This window comes from Nuphar pumila, chromosome 15 (assembly GCF_984573655.1).
Source record: "Nuphar pumila chromosome 15, dmNupPumi1.hap1.1, whole genome shotgun sequence".
Lineage (NCBI taxonomy): Eukaryota > Viridiplantae > Streptophyta > Magnoliopsida > Nymphaeales > Nymphaeaceae > Nuphar > Nuphar pumila.
In genome coordinates, this window is record NC_143263.1 from 21,484,795 (window position 1) to 21,505,332 (window position 20,538).

A 20,538-nucleotide genomic window follows, 5' to 3' on the forward strand; every position below is an offset into this window, starting at 1 on the left:
CTCCTACTATCATAGTAGTAGGTTCCCAACCTTAGTCATTTTACAAAGGCATACACATCTACATTTTTTTTTTCATATTGATTGCACAAACCCACTCAGAGTGCTCCGATACCTTTAAACCAGTCAAGCACGGATGCCCCGATACTTTAAAACCAGTCAGGCCCACATTTAACTTTAAGTTTTTCATCAGTTTTATTGTCATAACACAAAAGTTAACAGCCCCAAATACCTGCATCGGGTATTTTACCCATATTGCCCATTAGTCAGGTTTCCAACCGACACTATTTATAGTTTATTTAATCCATTTCGTGTTCTGTTCTAATATAATATGCACAATCCCTTTAAGATGATTGAGCATGGCTAACTATGCATTTGAACATAGAGTGAATATGTAGTTAAATACTAAATTGAATCTCAGGCTAATATACAACTAAATAGGCATTGAGCATCAGTTTGTTATGCAATTTTATATGAACAAAAGATTATCATAGTATGCAGCTAACTAGGCATCCATCATTTGAATAACATGCAACTTCATAAGAAATCGAAGATCAGTATAACAGACAGCTAACTAGTCATTGAGCAATCTGGAATACATACTGGACATGAGACAAAATATAACCAGAGACATATTTATATATGTTGTTTCATTTGTACAACTCCTATGTATTGTTGTTTTTCATAACATACTATATACATAGGCAAGAAGAGTATGTCCCAACTGGGCGTGCAAGTGCAGCATAAATGTGCAACCATTTTCATCATGGAATTGCATATCTATGTGTGTGCAGGGTCACCATCTAGTATGGGTGTACATACAGTATAAAGAAATTAAATCCCATATCTTCATCTCTTGAAATTTCAAGTGGATCGACAACACAAACAGGCTCAACTGTCTCACTTTAGTAGAATTTAAGTCTTTCAACAAGTTGCATATGGAAGACTATATTTGCAATTCCATTTTGGTGCATTATGGACGGTTCATCTTTATTAAGATTTATTTTAATACTTAACTGTCTTGATTGAAAGTAAATGAACCATGAAACTAATCATATGGTTAGATTCCTAAGACTGCGCAAGGAGATATCACTGTTACCAACTTTGGGGTTCACACATCCGTACCAAACAAAATACCAAAAGGAAATTAACTAGAAGTCTAAAGAACAAATCAAAGCTCAACCTTTGGTACAAATCCATAGAAAGTGTACACAGCAAACATGTAACAACTATTTGAATTACAAGGCTGGTAGTGTACCAGACTCATGCATTCAGGCAGGCTACAACTTGACAGTGTAAGATTGACAGGCTATTTTCCGGATTTACATATGTATTACCAATATACTTTTATCGCTAAAACCAAACAATTCACAACAATTCAAACCCAGCATATCAATTCCCTGTATGCATATGAGTCTCAATATTAACCTCTAAACCACACGTTTGCAGTCCCTCTAATACCATCACGATTTCAGTTAACAAAACTCTAAAATAGACAGATATGTGCAAAGATTTTTTTTTTCATTAAGGAAGATACCAAACGAAAGAAATCATATCCAACTTATCTGGATTTCACAGCTGCCGAAATCCCCAAATCTCTTGATTTGGGGTTTCCGGCAACCGTGATCAATTAGGGTTCCATGGCAGCCAAAATCCCTAATCAGTCGATTTGGGGTTTCCGGCAACCCCCAACCCATGCTCGACCCATGGAATACCCAAGAGAAAAAAAACAGAAATCCTACTTCTGTCCCGGAGTTTGGTGGTTGCTGCCACGAGTTGGAGGTTTGCCGGCCACCGGTCCACTATCGTCGTCCCCTCACGTTGCGTGCGAGAGAGAAGAGACGGGAGGGTGTACCAGAGAGAGAGACAGGGAGACAGAGGGGGAAAGACCAGAGGAAGTGCTCGAGAAAGGAGAACTGCCGCTGGACTGCTGACGGTAGGTGGCCGGACGTAGGGCGAGCTGAGGGAGTGACAAAGCCTACCGGGGCTGCGTCGGGGACGTTGGCCGAGGCTAGCAGAGAGAGAGAGAGAGAGAGAGAGGTTCGGGACCCCTTTTGTAGCAGGGTGGCCTCCCGAAAATGGAGGAAACCTCCCCGGCGGCTGCGCAGTGCCCTTCCCTCTTTCCATTTCTTGGACGTGTGTTAGAGTTTTGAACCCTAACATGCCCTCTTATCGGGCCTTACCTTTACACATTTTTTTTTCTACGGGGCGAGGCCCGGGTCCGGACCCGAAACCTGGAAGTCCTTTGAGTTGGATCCGTGCCACCCCCTGTGATGTGGATCCACAAATTGGATCCAATTGTGGATCCTCGAGTTCGTTGTATATATATATCTTTATTATATGCATGTTTATATTTGGATCCTTTATGGATCCCAGATCTGAAATGCAGATTCCGGCCCAAACTAAAAAAAAAATTACGTATAAATTCAAGTAAATAATAAAAAAATTCAGGTTATTACAGGGAGGATCCATATAAGCTTCTTTACTTAGGTTACCATTTAAGAAAACATTTTTACGTCCATTTGGTAAATGAGCAAGTTTCTAACTGAAGCAACTACTACCATTGACTTTTTTTCTTGTGGAAAGTCATGGATTTATCTAAGGCATCTAATTCAAATTTCATTGCTTTAATCAATTAAGCATAGTCTTTGGCTTCTCTATATGAAGATGGTTCATAATAGGAATGGATACACAGAAGGGACCACCAAGGCCATTAGGAGTACTCCCAAGGGCTAGAAATATAGCTGTTGGGAGCACTCCCAACAACTCTATTACAAGGGAATTATAAAGTCTATATTGCCCTTTATAAAAAAGGAAAAATACAAAAATAAAAAAAGAAGCCTAAAGTGCTCCTAATGAGAACAACTAATTACATACAGTAAAAAGACTAAAATACCCCTAATGGGTATTACCTATTACATCAATCAATATATATATATATATATATATATCTACTTACTTTAACATATAGTTCCACAAATTGTTCAAAGTAAGTTTTCCATGCAGATATTTTGCTACATTGACAGCTGTTAATCTTTTAGAGTTGTTGAAAGATTTTTGACATCACAGGAACACTGTAGATGGGGATCCACGTTGGTGTTGTAATTACCTTCTTGATCCTTCTGATCCACTATTTATTGAAATTGGGGAGGCATTTATTAAGCAACAAATAAAAGGTATGAAATGCTTTACTAGTTACGACAATATTTCAGCCATCTTAATTTTAGGCTCTGTTTGGGAGCTGGTAGCTGGGAGAGTAGTTGTGAATTTGGGATGGAGTTGTCCTAAACTCCTCCAAACATGCCTTTTTGGGAGAAAGGTATTTGGGATACATTTAAAGAGTTGAGTAGGTTGTTAACATTTGGCTCTTAGTTTAAGCACCCAAATTTGGAATTGGTTGATGCTTCATGCATGAGAAGGCATTAGCTAATTTCAGGAATTGGACAGCTTTCACTTCTCCAACTCTCCAACTCCTCTGATGTGTTCTTCTGAGAAAGAGTCTCAGTTTCTAGTAATTCCAACATTCTGTTGGATGAACCCCGGTGTCAGACTTAGTTTCTCGTAATATGTTATGTTTGAATTGCAGCATGTTAATGGACTTGTCTGCACACAAAAGCACACAGGATAGATTCCTTTTAGTGTGGACCTTATTGTTGTTGATTTTCTCAAATGCGTATTAGTTTCTAAAATGCTATTTGTTATTCACTGATTATGGCCATATGGTCAATTCCATTACTTCCACATTTCATATCTTAGGGATAGCCAGGCATTACTATCCATTGTATATCTAGCTCTAATTTATATATATGTTTTGCAGAATATGGAGTCACATCACATATTTACAACTGGTAACTGTTTTCCTCTTTATCTTCTATTTTTGCCATTTCCATTGTATATGTTGGTGAATCTGTGTATCTACGTCTCTGTGTGTATGACTGTTTACATATGCATGCAGTCGAGTTTCTCTATGTTGATTGTGCATGATATAAAAATGAATGGGACCATGAAATTGTTTCTCATTTAATCAGGGTTGGAGCAACAAGAGGGTGCAACAGTTGTCGTGGCTCTATATTGCTTATTTTGCATCGTGTCCCACATCCCCCACCCCTCTCCTTGCCCTCCTGGCACCAGTATCCGCCCATAAGATTTGGCATAAACACCTAAATTTGTGTAAAACTAAAAGATCTATTCTGAATCTCATAAAACTATTCCTTCCTCTCTCCCCCCACAACTCCCCCTGCCCCCCCTCAAAAAAAACTTAAACTTTCCCCTAAGACTATGGTATGTAACAGGAAACAGCTAGTTTCCTTATTTGCTCACACGTTATTTTATGCTTCATTTGATTTTTATTTCTCAACTCTCTCTCTATCAATATATATATATATATATATATATATATATATATATATATATATATATATATATATATATATATATATATATATATGTGTGTGTGTGTGTGTGTGTGTGTGTGTGTGTGTGTGTGTGTGTGTGTGAACCTCCTTTCGCATATGGCAGATCAAGGACTAAGCATGGGGAAGCTTGAATAGGATGCACTTGCTATTTCAGTAAAACAGGTAGGAAGGCAGGAATTGCTACGAGGCACTTGCTCCCTCATCTGAACCCATGATCTAATGCTATTTCCAAGCCCACAGTCCGTTATCGAAAGTCTCCAGCTTCCGTCTGAACTCTCTCTCTCTCTCTCTCTCTCTCTATATATATATATATATATATATATATATATATATATATATATATATATATATATATATGGGAAATTGAGACCTACAAAATGGGCACGGTGCTAAATGAAACATGCTATTGGATTTCCGGTGCTTTTTCGAAATTCTGACCGTACAGGTGATCTATATGCTTGTTTTTATAGGAATCACTTGGTACATTTGTTTCTGATGCATGGATTGGTTTTTGTAAGGTTTCAAAAATCAACTACTTACAATTTTCATAATTTTTTAAGGCTCCAAATACGGTTTTCCATATAAAATGCATGATTCAATTGTCGATTTCTAGTAAATCAATCATGTTGAACACATCTATGAGATCAGAATTTTGAAAAAAACACTGGAAATCCATTAGCATGTTTCATTTAGCACCGTTCTCATTTTGCAGGTTTCCATTTTTCTATATGTATATATATATATATATAACAAATAGATAGATAAAGTATTTGCTCGAGGCATGATCATCTTGAGCTTGTATCAAATTTCAAAACTAACATTCACTAAATCTTCATACTATGAAACCATTGGACTTGGTGTGAGTGAATGAGATCCGTGTGTTAGGTGGTGTTAAGTTTTTCATGTATATGTATTATCATACATATATATTTGTTTCATATTGTACATATATACATATATATTCATATATATGTATATATATTTTATTTATAATGATATAATAGGTAATTACCCATTAGGGGTATTTTGGTCATTTTAGTCTTTGTAATAAGTTGTGCCCATTAGGGACACTGTAGTAGTCCTTTTATGTTTTTATAGGGACTATTTGGTCAATGACCAAATAAAGCTTTTGGGTTCTTTTTGGACTAGTCAGCATAGCGTTCACTAGTCAATAGAGTTGTTGGAACAGTCCATCAGCTATATTGTGACTGCCTCTTGTTTTTAAATAGGGGTGAACCCCCTCTTGTTCTTTAATACTTTTCTTAAGCATTCATGCTCAATAAGTTGAATATTTTTTACATTTTTGTGTTCATCTCTTTAGTTCTCTAATGTCTTAAATGCACTTAGTGTTTATGTTGTACCTTTGTGCTCTTGCATTGTCCCTTGGTTAGTCTTGTGTATGTGCATATGCACTTTGTGTTTATGATCTTGTTAGCCCTTAGAGGCCCTCATTTTGTATTTTCGCATACTTCCTTACATGTTATTTCTTAGTCTCATGGTATTAATAAAATATTAATTTGAGAATTATGAGTCTTCTTTGTGTATGCCCTTTATGGGGTGTTATAAGTGTTTTCTTCGATGTTCACTTTAGTACTTGTCCATTTTTCTATTTAATGGACATGCTTGTTCGTAATTGAAGACTCATTGGTAGACATCTTGTCTTATCGTATGATTGCATTTGCATTTTGATGCCTCACGAGTTTTAAGTGTTAAGTTCTTTTTGCATACTTATGATATTGAATGAAATAATATTTTTATATTATCCCTTTTTGTGTGTATTCCCTTTATAGGTTTGTGAGTGAATCCCATAGTGGGTTCCTTGTTGATGTTTGTCCACTCTTGTATCTATTTGGTGGACTTTGGTTTTTATTAAAGACCTATTCATTCTAAGTTTTCCATCTACCATTATTGGATTTGATTTGAAACTTGTTTTTTCAAATCGGTTCTTATATATGAACCCCCATATTTGGAAATTGATTTTCATGTGCTTGTATTGCCTTTTTATGGCATTTGATTTGTCCATTACAGAATTTTATATGATGCATCATTTATTTTTTGGCCTTGTTATTGGGTCAGGGTTAGCCGTTGAGGTGAGTTATGTGTGCACCTCATGTCATCTTATCAGTCTAGATTCCCAAGGGTTATGAGTGGCGTGTTGTCACTTATCTTCGGTCTAATTGATAGTTGATTGGCCTAGAGATCCATGTTGCTTTTGTTGAACTAGAGATGTTTGTTAGGGTGAGTTATGTACACCTTAATTTTTTTTGTCAGTTTAGATTGTCAGCTTATGGTTTGACTCTAATTGACGGTTATTTGTTCTCTGATTCTTTGAGTGTTGAATTACTCATTTGTATATTTGGTCAGTGTTATTATGATGGATGCTTATAATTATGTTTATCTGTGATAATTATCTATTTTTGAAATCACGGTGTTTCCAACCATTGTTAAAATTAATATCCTTATTCTTCTTGGTGACATTAGTTTGTTTTCTTCACAAGCTCTCTTAAGTCATTTGTTTCCTCCTATTATGCCTCTTATTTAAATGTCATTTTATATAAACAAGTAATGTTTTTTTGTAGTTAGTTATGCGCACCCATTGATTGTTCACACTTTTTGTGTATTTGTCAACTTATTATGCTCTTGTTCTAGTAGCTGATACACTTGAATATTGAGGTTTGTCTTTTATTTAAGTGATATTTTATTTAGACAAAATATGTTTTTTTGTGGTGAGTTATGTGCACTCATTGGTTATTCACACATTTTGTGTGTTTCTATTATACTCTTGTTCTAATAACTAATACACTTGAATATTGTGGTTTGTCTTTTATTTAAATGTCATTTTATATAGACAAGAGACATTATTTGTTTGTGGTGAGTTATGCACACCCATTGGCTATTCACACTTTTTGTGTGTTTGTTATGCCCATAAGTGACATTGTGATTGCGCTCTTGTTTTAGTAGCTGATATACTTGAATTTTGAGGTTTGGAGGTCTAGTGAGGTGATTGCTTGTGGTGGTCGAACTATTGTTGAGGTTTGCAAAATATCATTTCTTGATATTTGTGAGATTTTAAATCTCTTCATATTTTTTGCAAATTGGTATTGATTTGCAATTATCATTTTCTTTCTTATGTGGGATTTTAAAATCTCTTCATAAAATTTAAACTTTTGTTTTTTTCTTGTATGGAAAAATGTTTATTGATAAAATTTCATACATTTCATTGATAACATACATATATTTCATGCATTTCATTGATAACATACATATATATGTTTTAAAGATTGTTATTTGATCCTTTGTACTTAAACCCATTCTAGGTTGTGTGAGTGAATTCTAATGGATTGTCATTTACGAGATTGCTCTCATTCATTATTTTGTGCATTAAATATATATTATATATATATATATGTTTCGTATTGATTATCTTCTTCACATTGTTGTATTATAAATTTAATTAACTCCCCTTTTCTTGAGGGTTATTTTTTGAAGTGTTATACTTTATATGCATGTTTTTAGTATAAATTGATGATTTGTTTTTATGTGAAGTGTTTTTCTAAAAATTTGGGATATTATTAATATATAATTGTTTTATCTCTTTTTGATAATTTGTATGTTCTTTAGTGATTAAATTCTCTTGTGATCAATATTTATATTTTCTTGAAAATTTTGTTGATTATGGGCTTCTGCTTGTCTAATGTTGTTTTTATAAAAAATTATATTTGAGGTATGCTTCTCTTATCTTGCTTGAATTGTTATTAGTGTTTCTAAAAATCTTAAATTTTTTGCTACTTTGTTTAAAAATTATACTTGAGTGTTATTCTTGTTTAAAATATACATATTAGTTTTTAAAAATATATAACTATTTGGTTAGAATATCTTCTTTTGTTTAGTTGGAACATGTGTTTTGTTCTATCTGTAGGTTCTTAAAGATGCTATGAATTGAGAAAGGAATATCTTTGGTGCATCATATCATGAAGATAGAAATAGCCGATGAAGGCATTTGGGGATGATTATCAATGAAGACATTTGAAGACTTGTATTTGCAAAATTCTTTGATGCGTTATAAAGATGAAGATTTTCAACGAAGACACTTGAAGACTTAGATCCTCTCCATTGATTCTTTTTTGTTTTTCCAAACTTTCGGTATTTCATACCATAAGTTTTAGGGGGAAGTGTTAAGTTATACATGTATATATATGTATTATCATACATATATATATTTGTTTCATATTATATATATATACATATGTATTCATATATATGTATATATATTTTATTTATAATGATATTAGGGGTATTTTGGTCATTTCAGTTCTTGTAATAAGTTTTTCTCATTAGGGGCATGTTAGTACTTTTATTTTATTTTTTATTTTTATCCTTTTATATTTTTATAAGGACTATTTGGTCGTGGATCTGTTAGGTTCTTTTTGGGCTAGTCAATATTGCTGTTGGAACAGTCCAACATCTCTATTGTGACTGCCTCTTGTGTATAAATAGGGATGCACCCCCCTCCTACTCTTTAATGCTTTTCTTAAGCATTCATGCTCAATAAGATGAATATTTTTTTACGTTCTTGTGTTCCTTAGTTCTTTAATGTCTTGAATGCACTTAGTGTTTGTGTTACCTTTGTGCTCTTGTATTGTCCCTTGGTTGGACTTGTGTATGTGCATGTGGACTTTGTGCTTATGATCTTGTTACCCTTAGAGACCCTCTTTTTGTATTTTTGCATACTTCCTTGCTGGTGTCATGTACCTATGGCTTTTATGGAGTTAAATCTGAAATAAATTAAGAATGTTATTATATATAATATAATAAATGATGCTGCTATACTTTGGATTCTAATAGCTTTAACCCAAACATGACTTTTTTTGTATATGGAAACCAAAACATTTTAAACACTGTTTTGTTTTTTATTTTTACGCGACTCTTTTTTGTCTAGAGAGGGCCTTAAACAATTTTTTTCTCCTAGTTTATTGTAAACATAGTGGCTGTTTAACATGGCTCTGTGGCCTGAGTATGGCATTGGGAGAAGTGCCATACTACACAGAGCTGCTTTACCTACTCTCGGTCAAACCCTTTCTAAGCTCATAGTATAAGAAACCAAGATCAAGTCTCTTGGTACTCAATCATATGAAGAGTCCGTGTTGGCTGTTACTAGGCAAGGAGGAATGCGAGGTGGAGTATGTATGAGTTCAGCTGGTCCTTATAGACAGGACATGAGTGGCCTAAGATGCCACTATTGCAAAGAGTTGGGTCATATGAGGAATACATGCCCAACTCTTAAGAAGAAGAGGTTTGGAGCTGATGCTAGTACTTCTAGTACTTTTGGTGGTTCGGGGGTGAGAGGACTCCAGAGAGAGGAGACTGTTTCTCCAGTTGCAACTACCTTTGGTCCACAACAAGCTACTCATGTAATATCATATATTTTTCCATGATTTTTAAATTTAAAACTATGAAATTTTGTCTAAGTATTTTATGAGATTGATATAGAGAGAGGAACAAAGATTTGCATATGGTTTTTATTGATTTGGAGAAGGCAATAGAGTACCTAGGGATGTTCACTGGTGGACAATGATGAAGAAAGGTGTTTCTCTCAAGTACATTAGTATAATTAAAGATATGTACGAAGGAGTAGTAACCAATGTCCGCACTTATGGAGGGGTGACAACCAATTTTCCTATAACGGTTGGGTTACATCAAGGATCTGCGTTAAGCCCTTTCCTATTTGCTATAGTGATGGATGAGCTTACGAGATCAATTCAAGAAAATGTGTCGTGGTGTATGTTGTTTGCTTATGATATTGTTTTGATTGATGAGTCTAGAGCTGGGGTTAATGCTAAGTTAGAATTATGGAGACAGACATTGGAAGCAAGAGGTTTTAAGTTGAGTAAGAGTAAGACAGAATACATGGAATGTCGATTTAGTAAGCAACGAAATAGAGATGGGAGTGTAGTGAAGCTTGGTGAGCAAGAAATACCGGTGGATGATTGTTTCAAATATTTGGGATCTATCATTCAAAAGTATGGAGAAATTGATGGAGATGTAAATCATAGGATAAAGGTTGGGTGGATGAAATGGAAGAGTGCAACTGGAGTGTTGTGCGATCGTAGAATGCCATTGCGAAAGTTTTATAGGATGACAATTAGGCCCGCTTTACTATATGGTACAGAATGTTGGGCTGCCAAGAGACATCATATTCAAAAAATGAGTGTAGTTGAGATGTGTATGCTTAGATGGATGCGTGGAAATACAATGAAAGATAGGATTCGAAACGAGGAGATACGTAAGAAGATAGGCGTTGCATCCATTGAAAATAAGATGAGAGAGAATTGTTTACGGTAGTTTGGACATATTTGGCGAAGGTCTAATGATGCTCCAGTTAGAAGGATGGAGAAATGGGAAAATATATTAGTTAAAAGAGGTCGGGGTAGGCCTAAGAAGACTTGGACGGAGATGATAGGAAAGGATATGAATGCTTTGAATGTAAAACCCGCGTTTTAAAAAAAAACAAAAACAAATCGGACCCGGGCCAGGTCGGGTCTGGACCTGACCCGGGCCCGCCGTCGTTCGGGTTTTTAAAACCCGACGCAGGAGAGGTTTTGTTTAAAAAACAAAGCCCCCCCTGTGCGTCGCACGTCACCCGCGCAGCTCCACCTCCCTCGACAGATTTAGGGAAACCCTTTTAGGGTTTCCCCGAAGATCGCCCCACCTGAGCCTTTAAGAGCAGCGTAGGAGGGCGAGGGTTGGCACACCTCCCTCTTGAAGCTCCTCGCTCCCCTCACGCGGCCCTCTCCTCCTTCCCTGCGCACGCCGCCGACCGCCGCCGCCGTCGGTCTCCTTCCAGGTATGCCGTCTCCACCCTCTTCACCTCCCTCTTTTTCCCCCCTTCTCTTCCCCGTGGGAGATCGGGCGACCGACAGGAGGTCGGTCGTCCCCCTGTCACCGTCCCCTCTTCCTTGACCTGCGTAGGGGGGTCGGCAGGAGGCTGGTGGCTCCTGCCGCCCTGATCTCTCTCTCTCTTACCTTCCGGCAGGGGCCATCGGCCCCTGCCCCTCTTCTTTTAAAACCCAGCAGGGATCGATGGCCCCTGCGATTTTTTTTTCAAGACCGACAAGGGCCTTTGGCCCCTGCCCTCCTCTTTTAAAGACCAGCAGGGGCTGATGGCCCCTGCCCTTTTTCTCCATGAACGACAGGGGCCATTGGCCCCTGCCTCCTCTTTGAAAGCCGCAGGAGGGCCTTTGGCCCCTGCGCTCCCCTCTCTCTGCTCATTCCATTTCTCTTTCTGGTAGGGGCCGATGGCCCCTGCCCTTCCTTTAAAGCCAGCAGGAGCCTTCAGCTCCTGCCTCCCTTTTTGGAAACCCAGCAGGGGCCGATGGCCCCTGCACCTATTTCTTTTGGCAGCATGGGTCATTAGACCCTACCCCATTCCGTTTCAGGTCAGCAGGGACCGTTGATCCCTGCCTTGTTTTGTAGAGAAGCTGAGACCCCAATCCTTTGTTGCCGTTTTTCCTATTCATTTAAATGCATACTAATAACGTACCTTTACAGTTTACGCAACAGGTCCCGTTCGTGCTCTGCGGCCCGACCCTCGTATTATCCTCACACGTAGGCGTACGCAGCTGCACGACATCCCAAGGTAGGGTAAAGTCGCACAAGGGGCAATAGATCTAATTAAATTGAAATAAATAAGATGTCCATGCTAGTTGTACTTAGATTTATATTGCTTTTGCGTGGCGTATTATTCTTGTCTGCATGCTTATGAGTCGAGGTACGATTTTACTCTTCGAGTATTAATTTGCGTATTTGCTTATGTGTTGAAGGTGGTTTCACACTTTTTGCAATACTTATGCCCTTAATTGCTTGCATATATACTTGCCTGTACGTTCCTATGGGTTGATGTACAATTTCATTCTTCGATTATTATTTTGCGTAGTTGTTTATGAATTTGAGGTGTGGTTTCGTACTTTTTGAAATACATATGCCCTTGTTTGCATGTATACATTTCTGCCTGCATATTTCCTTTGAGTGAGGTACGACTTCGTGTCTCATGTATTACTTATGACCTTATGTGTCTGCCTATCTAAGTGGTCAAGGTATGGTTTGACACCTTGTGTGTTACTTATACGTTTTTCCCTCGATGTGCGGCATCGCAAGTCGAGAGTTGTTTGTTGACATGTTATAACCTGCATATGCTCACACTCATGGTAAATATGTACTTACATAAATGTAGTCTTGTGCCTATCCTGTTATCACTTGTTTTCAAAACACTAGAAGTTGCACTTGTGTGCTATAGTTCTTTTAAAGATGATTTCCTTCTGCAAACCCAGGGCTCTTCAAAGTGCAAAACTTTTGCAAAGTTAAGTTTTAAGTCTTGTCGGATTTCGAAGTCACATATAGGCCCTCCCAGGTCCACACACTTGGGAGAAATATTTTATAACCCCGATTCGAGTTGCGACCCAATTCGAATAACCCCGATCAGGGGCATGGGCATATGAATGAGTGGGGTTCTGTTGAAGGACCCATTCTTTATTTATCAATCTAGTATCACATGTCGATACTAAGATAAATTTTGGATGTAAGATTGATAGTGTTGTGCATTGCGTGAATGACTTAATGTGGCATTATGGCTTTTAAGGATGAATCGTGCCAAATGAGCACTCCTATATTCTTTGGATCGTTATGAAATTGTGTGTTGGGTGTTCCTTTTTAGAAGCCCACACACCTCCCTGGTTCAGTATAGCGTACTTTTAGACATGCACAACATGTTAAGTACTTTGTTGATCGGACGAGAGATCCGAGACGACCTTGTATCATGAAATATGCAAAATATTGTTGAAATGAATTCAAGACTTATCTTGTCAAATTGTGTTGTGTTACTTCTTATGCAGATAATATCTGTTGGGGTTTCTTTGGTGAAACCATATCCTTTTTATCGTAGTCGTACTTTTGACAAGTACGTCCGTACTTTTTGACAAGTACGTCTTCTTACGTTGCGATGATTAGATGAGTAGGTTGTGGCAACCTTGATGAGTGCAAATAACAAAATGCTGAGATCACCTAAATAAGTGATGTTTTCGCCTTCACCAGCAAGATACTCGAGTTGGTCGAAAGACCAGAGTATGTAGAATGGGTCTTCAGTTAACTACCCCTGATGTACTCATTCGAATCGCAGACTCCTGTCAGGAGAGAGGACAGGAAGGTACAAAACTTCGATGGACAGGCTATTAATGGCAGGTACGAGCAAAAGACTCGGCTTCCTCAGTCATCAGAGTTAGGAGAATGGGACTACCATAATTATCCTAGGTGGTAGCTCTCCATGTTTGGGATTCATCTATTGTTTATGCTGCTTTGGGGATTTCTCTCTTGGTCACCGACCGTCCCCTTAGGTGCGGACTCAGTCAGCTATCCGGGTTATCATAAAATACATAGCATAATAAACCCTCGGATCAGTCTAGGCTGTTTCTAGAGTCGTGCCTTGTGGATACCCACTTGGCCAGTTAATATCAAAACATAATTTAAATCCGATTATACAATTTGGCCAGTTTCATCTTGAATTTTAGACTTCAGATCCAAATTCCATTTTAGGATCCAGAATCCAACTTCATCTTGGATCTCAGACTTCAGATCCAAATTCCATTTTAGGATCCAGAATCCAATTTCATCTTGGATCTCAGACTTCAGATCTAAATTCCATTATAGGATCCAAAATCCAATTTCATCTTGGATCTCAGGTTTTAGATTCAAATTCCATTGTAGGATCCAAAATCCAATTCCATCTTGGATCTCAGACTTCAGATCCAAATTCCATTCCAAATTTCGGATCCAATTCCATCTTGGATCTCAGACTTCGGATCCAGTTCCATTCTCCATTCCAGATTTTTAATCAAATTCTATTCCCAATTCCAACTTTCAAATCCAATTCCATTTCATTCCAAATTTCAGAATCCAAGTTTATCTTGGTTCCCAAATTCCAAAAACCCATTCCATTTCTATTAAAACCAATTCCATTTGGATTTCTCATATCTCATTCTGATTTCAAAGCTTCAAATGTAGAATTCAATTCCATTTCAAATATTCATTCCCTCTCCTAGATTCAAATTCAAAATTCTAATTCAAAGTCCATTTATGACTTTGAAACTTTCTTTCTTTTCCTTTTATCTCAGCTTCAAAATCACTATTTTCTCAAAGACAAGATTTATTTTTCCAAAACTCTGATTATTTCAAAGACTTAGTACTTCAAATATCTTTTCTATCTCAAGTTCTAAGTTAGATTTAATCATTCAAAAACCATTTCTTCACTCTATTATCAAATTCATTTCAGAAACGCTTGGAGATTTCCAAAATCATTTTTTCAAAAAGAGCATACATCCTTGCATTGCACAAGCATGATTCTTTGTGCATTTAGACTTGAATAAATTCTTAGATAATCTTTTCACAAAGTAAAAAGACATAAATTCGATCCTTGGTTCGATTACCCCTGGTAAAGGCGCCAGGAACGGTCGAACCTCGTACCGACGAGCGAGCCTCGTCTACCAATTTTCCCACAAATATTTCAAAACGGAGGCGAGTAATTTTCTAAATATTTTCAAATTAAGGTCAAGTGAGACCCCGCAAAAGAGTTCATCTTCTCTCTTCTTTTATGTCTTTTCATTTCTCCCCTTCAAAAAAGAGAAATAGAGGTTAGAAAGGAAAATAGAAGGAAGAGAGAGAAAGGTACAAGATAGGAAAAATTTGGCGATGATCATAGATGGTAATTATATACATGTTTGGTTATATGCAAATATAATATTTTTACTATAAATGTGGGCTGTTATTGGGCAGCATAGTGCTGCATTTTTTTGTGCAACACTTACCCGTTGCCAACAACATGTTGCTGTGTGTAGCATGTTACTGCTCAACGACAATATGCTGTCAACAACATGCTGTTGTACATATGATACAACAAAAGTTAGATCTGCCAATAGTATGTGTTGACAGTTTGGACAGATCTGTCGTGTCCCATTTATGTGCAGACTTGATTCAGATATGCAGTAATGTGTGTGTGCAGATCTGGATCAGATTTGCTGCAACATGTGTAAGCAGTCTGGACAGATCTATCATGTCTTATTTGTGTGTAGATTTGATCCAGATCTGCTGTAATATATGTATGTGTGATCATCGCAAATTTTTTCCTCTCTTGGTATTTCTCTCTCTTCCTTTTCTTTTCCTTTCCAGCCCCTATTTTCCTCCTTTTTGAAGGGAGAAAAATAAAAGACAGAAAGAAAGAGAGAAGAGAAAAGAAGAGAAAAGAAGAGAAAAGAAGAGAAAAGAAGAGAAAAGAAGAGAGAGAGAAACTCTTTTGCGGGTTCTCACTTGACCTTAATTTGAAAATTTTTAAGAAAATAACTCGCATCTGTTTTGAAATATTTGCAGGAAAACTGGGAGACGGGATCCGCTCGTCGGTACGAGGTTCGACCGTTTCTGGCGCCTTTACCAGGGGTAATCGAACCAATGGTCGAATTCATGCTTTTTGCTTTGCTAATAAATTATCTAAGAATCTATTCTAAGTCTAAAATGCACAAAGAATCATGCTTGTGCAATGCAAAGATGTATGCTCTCTTTTGAAAATGATTTTGGAAATTTTTCCAAGTTTTTCTGAATTGAATCTGATGATAGAATGAAGAGATGATTCTTAACTCAGAACTTAAGATTTAAAGTTCTAAGTTTTTGGAATAATCAGAGCTTTGGGAAGAATAAATCTTTGAATTTGAAAAAATGAAGATGAGATAAAAAGGGAGAAGGAAGGAAGTTTCAAAGTCATAAATGAACTTTGAATCAGAATAGTGATGAATTGGAATTAAATTCTAACTTTTGAAATTTGAAATAAAATGTGGGAAATCTAAAATAGAGTTGAGAAATAGAATTGATTTGAAAGTTGAAATTCAAGATGTAATTTGAATTTCGAAGCCTGGATTTAATTTAAGATCAAAATTGAATTTCTGGATTTAGAATCCGAAATAGGAGTTGAATTTGAAATTTGAGGTCTGAGATGGAATTGGATACTACATCCTAAATGGAATTTGGATCTGAAGTCTGAGATCCAAAGTAGAATTGGTTCTGGATCCTAACATGGATTCAGATCTGAAGTCTAAGATCCGAAATAGAATTGGGTTCTGGATCCTAAAATGGATTGAGATTTGAAATGTGAGATCCTAAGTAGAATTGGAATCTGGATCCTAGAATGGATTTTGGATCTGAAATCTGAGATCCAAAGTAGAACTGGGTTCTGGATCCTAAATGGAATTTGGATCTGTAATCTGAGATCCAATGTAGAATTGAGATCTAGATCCTAAATGGAATTTGGATCTTAAGCCTGAGATCCAATGTAGAATTGGGATCTAGATCCTAAATGGAATTTGGATCTTAAGCCTGAGATCCAAAGTGGAATGAGGATCTGGATCCTAGAATGAATTTTGGATCTGAAGTCTGAGGTTCAAAATGAAGTTGGATTCATACTTGGAAATCTGGATCCAAGTTGAGATTAGGATCTATTTTTGGATTTTGGAATTTCAAAAATTGATTTGAGAATGAATTTCGAATATACAAATGAATTTCGAAGTCAAATTGGACTTTGATTTTGAAGCTTGAATTTTGGAATTTAGAAAATGAGTCAAAAATTTCAAAGTTAAATTGAACTTTGAATTTGATTTCAAAGTCAAAATTTGGACTTTGAAGATGAGATAGAATTGATGAATTTGAAATGGAAATTGAAGAAAAGACAATCACTTGGGTTTTTGAAAAGAATTTTGAAAATATGATGCAATTCTATCCTAAATGATGAATGAATTTGAATAATTTTAAAAATTTGGATTTTGAAAAGCTATTCCGTTCTTTAAATGAATTAAGAATGAAGTTGAAGATATAATATATCCCTGACTGTGGTCATTGAACATATTATATAATAACCACATTTAAATTCAAGTGAAGAATAAAATACATTTTTGGTGCTTTTATAGAATTTAAAATGAAATTAACTCTCAATATACCCTGACTATGGCCATTGGTATATATATTGAGTTAATTTTAGATTAAATTCTGATAAAAGAGGAAAATATTTTAAAGAAAATATGATGATTTTGAAAAGGATCCAGTGTGAATCCAGTGTTATTTTATAAAAGATAAAAATCCTAAGTTTTGTTTACATCCTGACTATGGCCATTGATGTAAATCATCAACTTAGGATTAACTACCTCTTATGAAATGATGCACGTGCCATTCGTGTTGCCATTTGTGAGAATTTGAGAAATAAAGACAAAAATGCATGAAAACAAGTAATTCATGATATTTACAATGCTCATTCATTCTATCTAAGACCAGAAATGTAATTTTTCATTAAGATCTAGCTATTATATCATGGATATGACTTTTGAAGAGATGGAAAAATATCTAACTTGAAAAAGAAAAGAGAAAATCTATAACCCTGCCAAACAGGGTTAACAATTTATGATATTTACGAGGCATAGAGATATAGAAGAAAATCATGCTGAAAGTGATACACACATGATCACTATTAAAGAGATGTCTATGCTATATATACTACATGGTGAAGATGTGATGTAGGTGACGGATATCAAAATATACATGTGACATGCTAAGCTGGTGTATATTATGATATGCATGGTAACATATTAGGCAAATACAAAGGACTTAAATGTATGCTAAGGCTGATGTTAACATATGTTATAACATGCTGAAACTGTTAATGTGTATATTTGATGGGAAAACATTAGGAAAAATGTTTAAAGACTGATAAAATATCTACTATGATGGTCAACAATCAAAAGGGGATTGAAAATTACTTTTCCACAGTAAGCAAAGCACAACAATATTCGGAGATATCAAGCAGCCGACTCAATATGCCCATATGATCTGAAGTGATAGAAGCCACCAAGCCGTAACTGACCCATCCACACAACTACCAACGCTGTCTTTGAAAATCTAGCATGCAATGTATCTGCTCACAAATCCTTGATCTAGACTGATCGTCTATGAGATTTCTGCACAACAAAGAATAGTCCTCAATTCAAGCACCACTGCTGAACATTTTCAGGGCATGGAGTAAGCAATCTTCAGGAACCGGTAATTTATGACTGTGGGCCAGTGAGCCGAATGCTGAAGTGATATTTGGAAGTATGATGTTATATTATAAGGAACACAACAACCGATGGCAGGTAACAGATGTGCTACAGAACTTTCACAAAATAGGATAGGTCACCCTTTTCATCAATGCCTTTGCGCACTAGGCCAAAGCACATTTCACCTGTGTGTTTTGTGTATATATACTGTGAAAAACAACGAACAGGGTCAAATCATGGCAATTCTTCAAGCATGTTCAGGAAATAAACTCTGAAGATACAAATCCATTTAAAAGCAATGGCATTAAACTCCATAGTAAGACATTCAAAGATCCATTTCTGATTTATTCATAGGGTCTCACCTGAATATTGATAACATCACATCAACATAAAGATGAAAAACAGATGTTCTTTGGTAATTTTCTGTTCCTTAGATATATGTTCTAAAGAGGATGAGAAGATCAAGCTCATAACAGCAAAATCCATCAGATTTTTATACAATGCTCTGGATGCCAACATTCTAAGGAAAATTTAACCCGCGATGGTTAGGTAACAGGCAATGCTATATATGGGGTGTGGATATAACAAACATGCATTTATGCTGTGTAGTGAAGATATGCAGGGAATGTGTTGTGAGTGATGGTGACAAGGTGCACCTATGCTAAAAAAAATGCAATTGCATTGAAATGCAAGGAGTTGATAGTGTTAAGAAGTGGTGAAAAGATGGCGGTGCTGACGTGTGCTGTGCAGGGAGTGAGTGAATGAAGGTGTTGTAACTATTGGGATGTGAAAGGTGTGAAGAAGATATAACAGTGGATGGAAATTGCAATATTTAGATGCCAAGGGACATAGTGAAACAGTTACCTTGAATGTGATAAAATACATATATATACTAACCATGAAAGAAGTGTATAAATAATGACAGATCATACTACAGAAATTTGCAGATGCATATGAGGCAGTCATAAGAATTACACTTACCTGTAGAGAAATGTATGTTGAAATATAAGTCATTAGACATAGACACCCAAAAAAAAAATGATGAGTGGCTACCGATAGGTAAACATAAGAGAGTAGCCCTGTTGAACATCACCATAAGCAGCATCTCCAAAGCTCAGGCTAAAATCACGATTTTACAAAGATGATTTTCTAGAGCAAGGAGCCCCCGATTGAGGTTAAATTGGGCTTCATTCTCCTGGAATTTCCCCTTTATTTCGATCCAATGAAGGTTTAAAACCTGTACCATCGTAAGCCTTTGGCCTGGATCTCTGCAGAGTGCTCCTTTGATCAAATGGCGACAACATCTACTCAACCCCATGGATCTGGCAAGCTGTCTTGGAAGACAAAATTTAGAAATATTGGTACAAATTACATTCCAAGGAAAAGCCATGTAGACCTGATATGTTCGTGTTCAATACCAATACAAAAGAGTCCATCATCTCCATGACCTTCTAGTCAAATTACAGAACTAGTCTAAACATGATACCTGCCCACGATGCTCTAGGTAATCTTAAAACGAAAAGGGTACTACCTCATTGATGAGAAGCAACAAAACTTAGCTATTCGACCCCAATTCACTTGGCCTTACTTTGGTACAAAGCAAGTAGGCTGGCGTCACTCATACCTTCAATTATCTAACTTTTCATGATATCGGAGATCTGAACATTGATTTATCCACAACATTAGGAACACTTGCTGTAGCTGTCTCAGGCCTTCGTCATTGCACAATGCCTCTTTTGCAACCGATTGATCTTTTGTTCTCAGGTAATCCAATACCAACTTCACAATCTTCAATAGTTGAGATCTTTTCAACTTCTTTTTCAGATCCCATTTCTTTTGATGGTTTGAGAAATCTATCTACAGGAAAATAGAAGTAATGCTGCAGCAGCAGCGGATGGCACGCTGGGGTTTTTTGTTATATACAATGTAAAGCTAAAGACAATAGTGACAACAAAAATAAAGAAACTAATCGTAAAGAGGTATTGCAGGTAGTATACAAATATCAAAACGAA

The 20,538-nt window shown here is 36.5% G+C and overlaps 1 protein-coding gene across 3 annotated transcripts in view; it reads left to right on the forward strand.

Annotated features, from left to right (window-relative positions):
• The window catches only part of CYL1 (alpha-N-acetylglucosaminidase family / NAGLU family), a 256,762-nt gene that overhangs the window by 113,807 nt on the left and 122,417 nt on the right, over positions 1 to 20,538 (forward strand). For all 3 annotated transcript variants that reach the window (XM_089988290.1, XM_089988292.1, XM_089988291.1), the window contains exons 8-9: positions 3,067 to 3,173; positions 3,815 to 3,845. In XM_089988290.1, the coding sequence (XP_089844416.1) occupies positions 3,067 to 3,173; positions 3,815 to 3,845 (138 nt within the window). The remainder of the gene's footprint in view (positions 1 to 3,066; positions 3,174 to 3,814; positions 3,846 to 20,538) is intronic.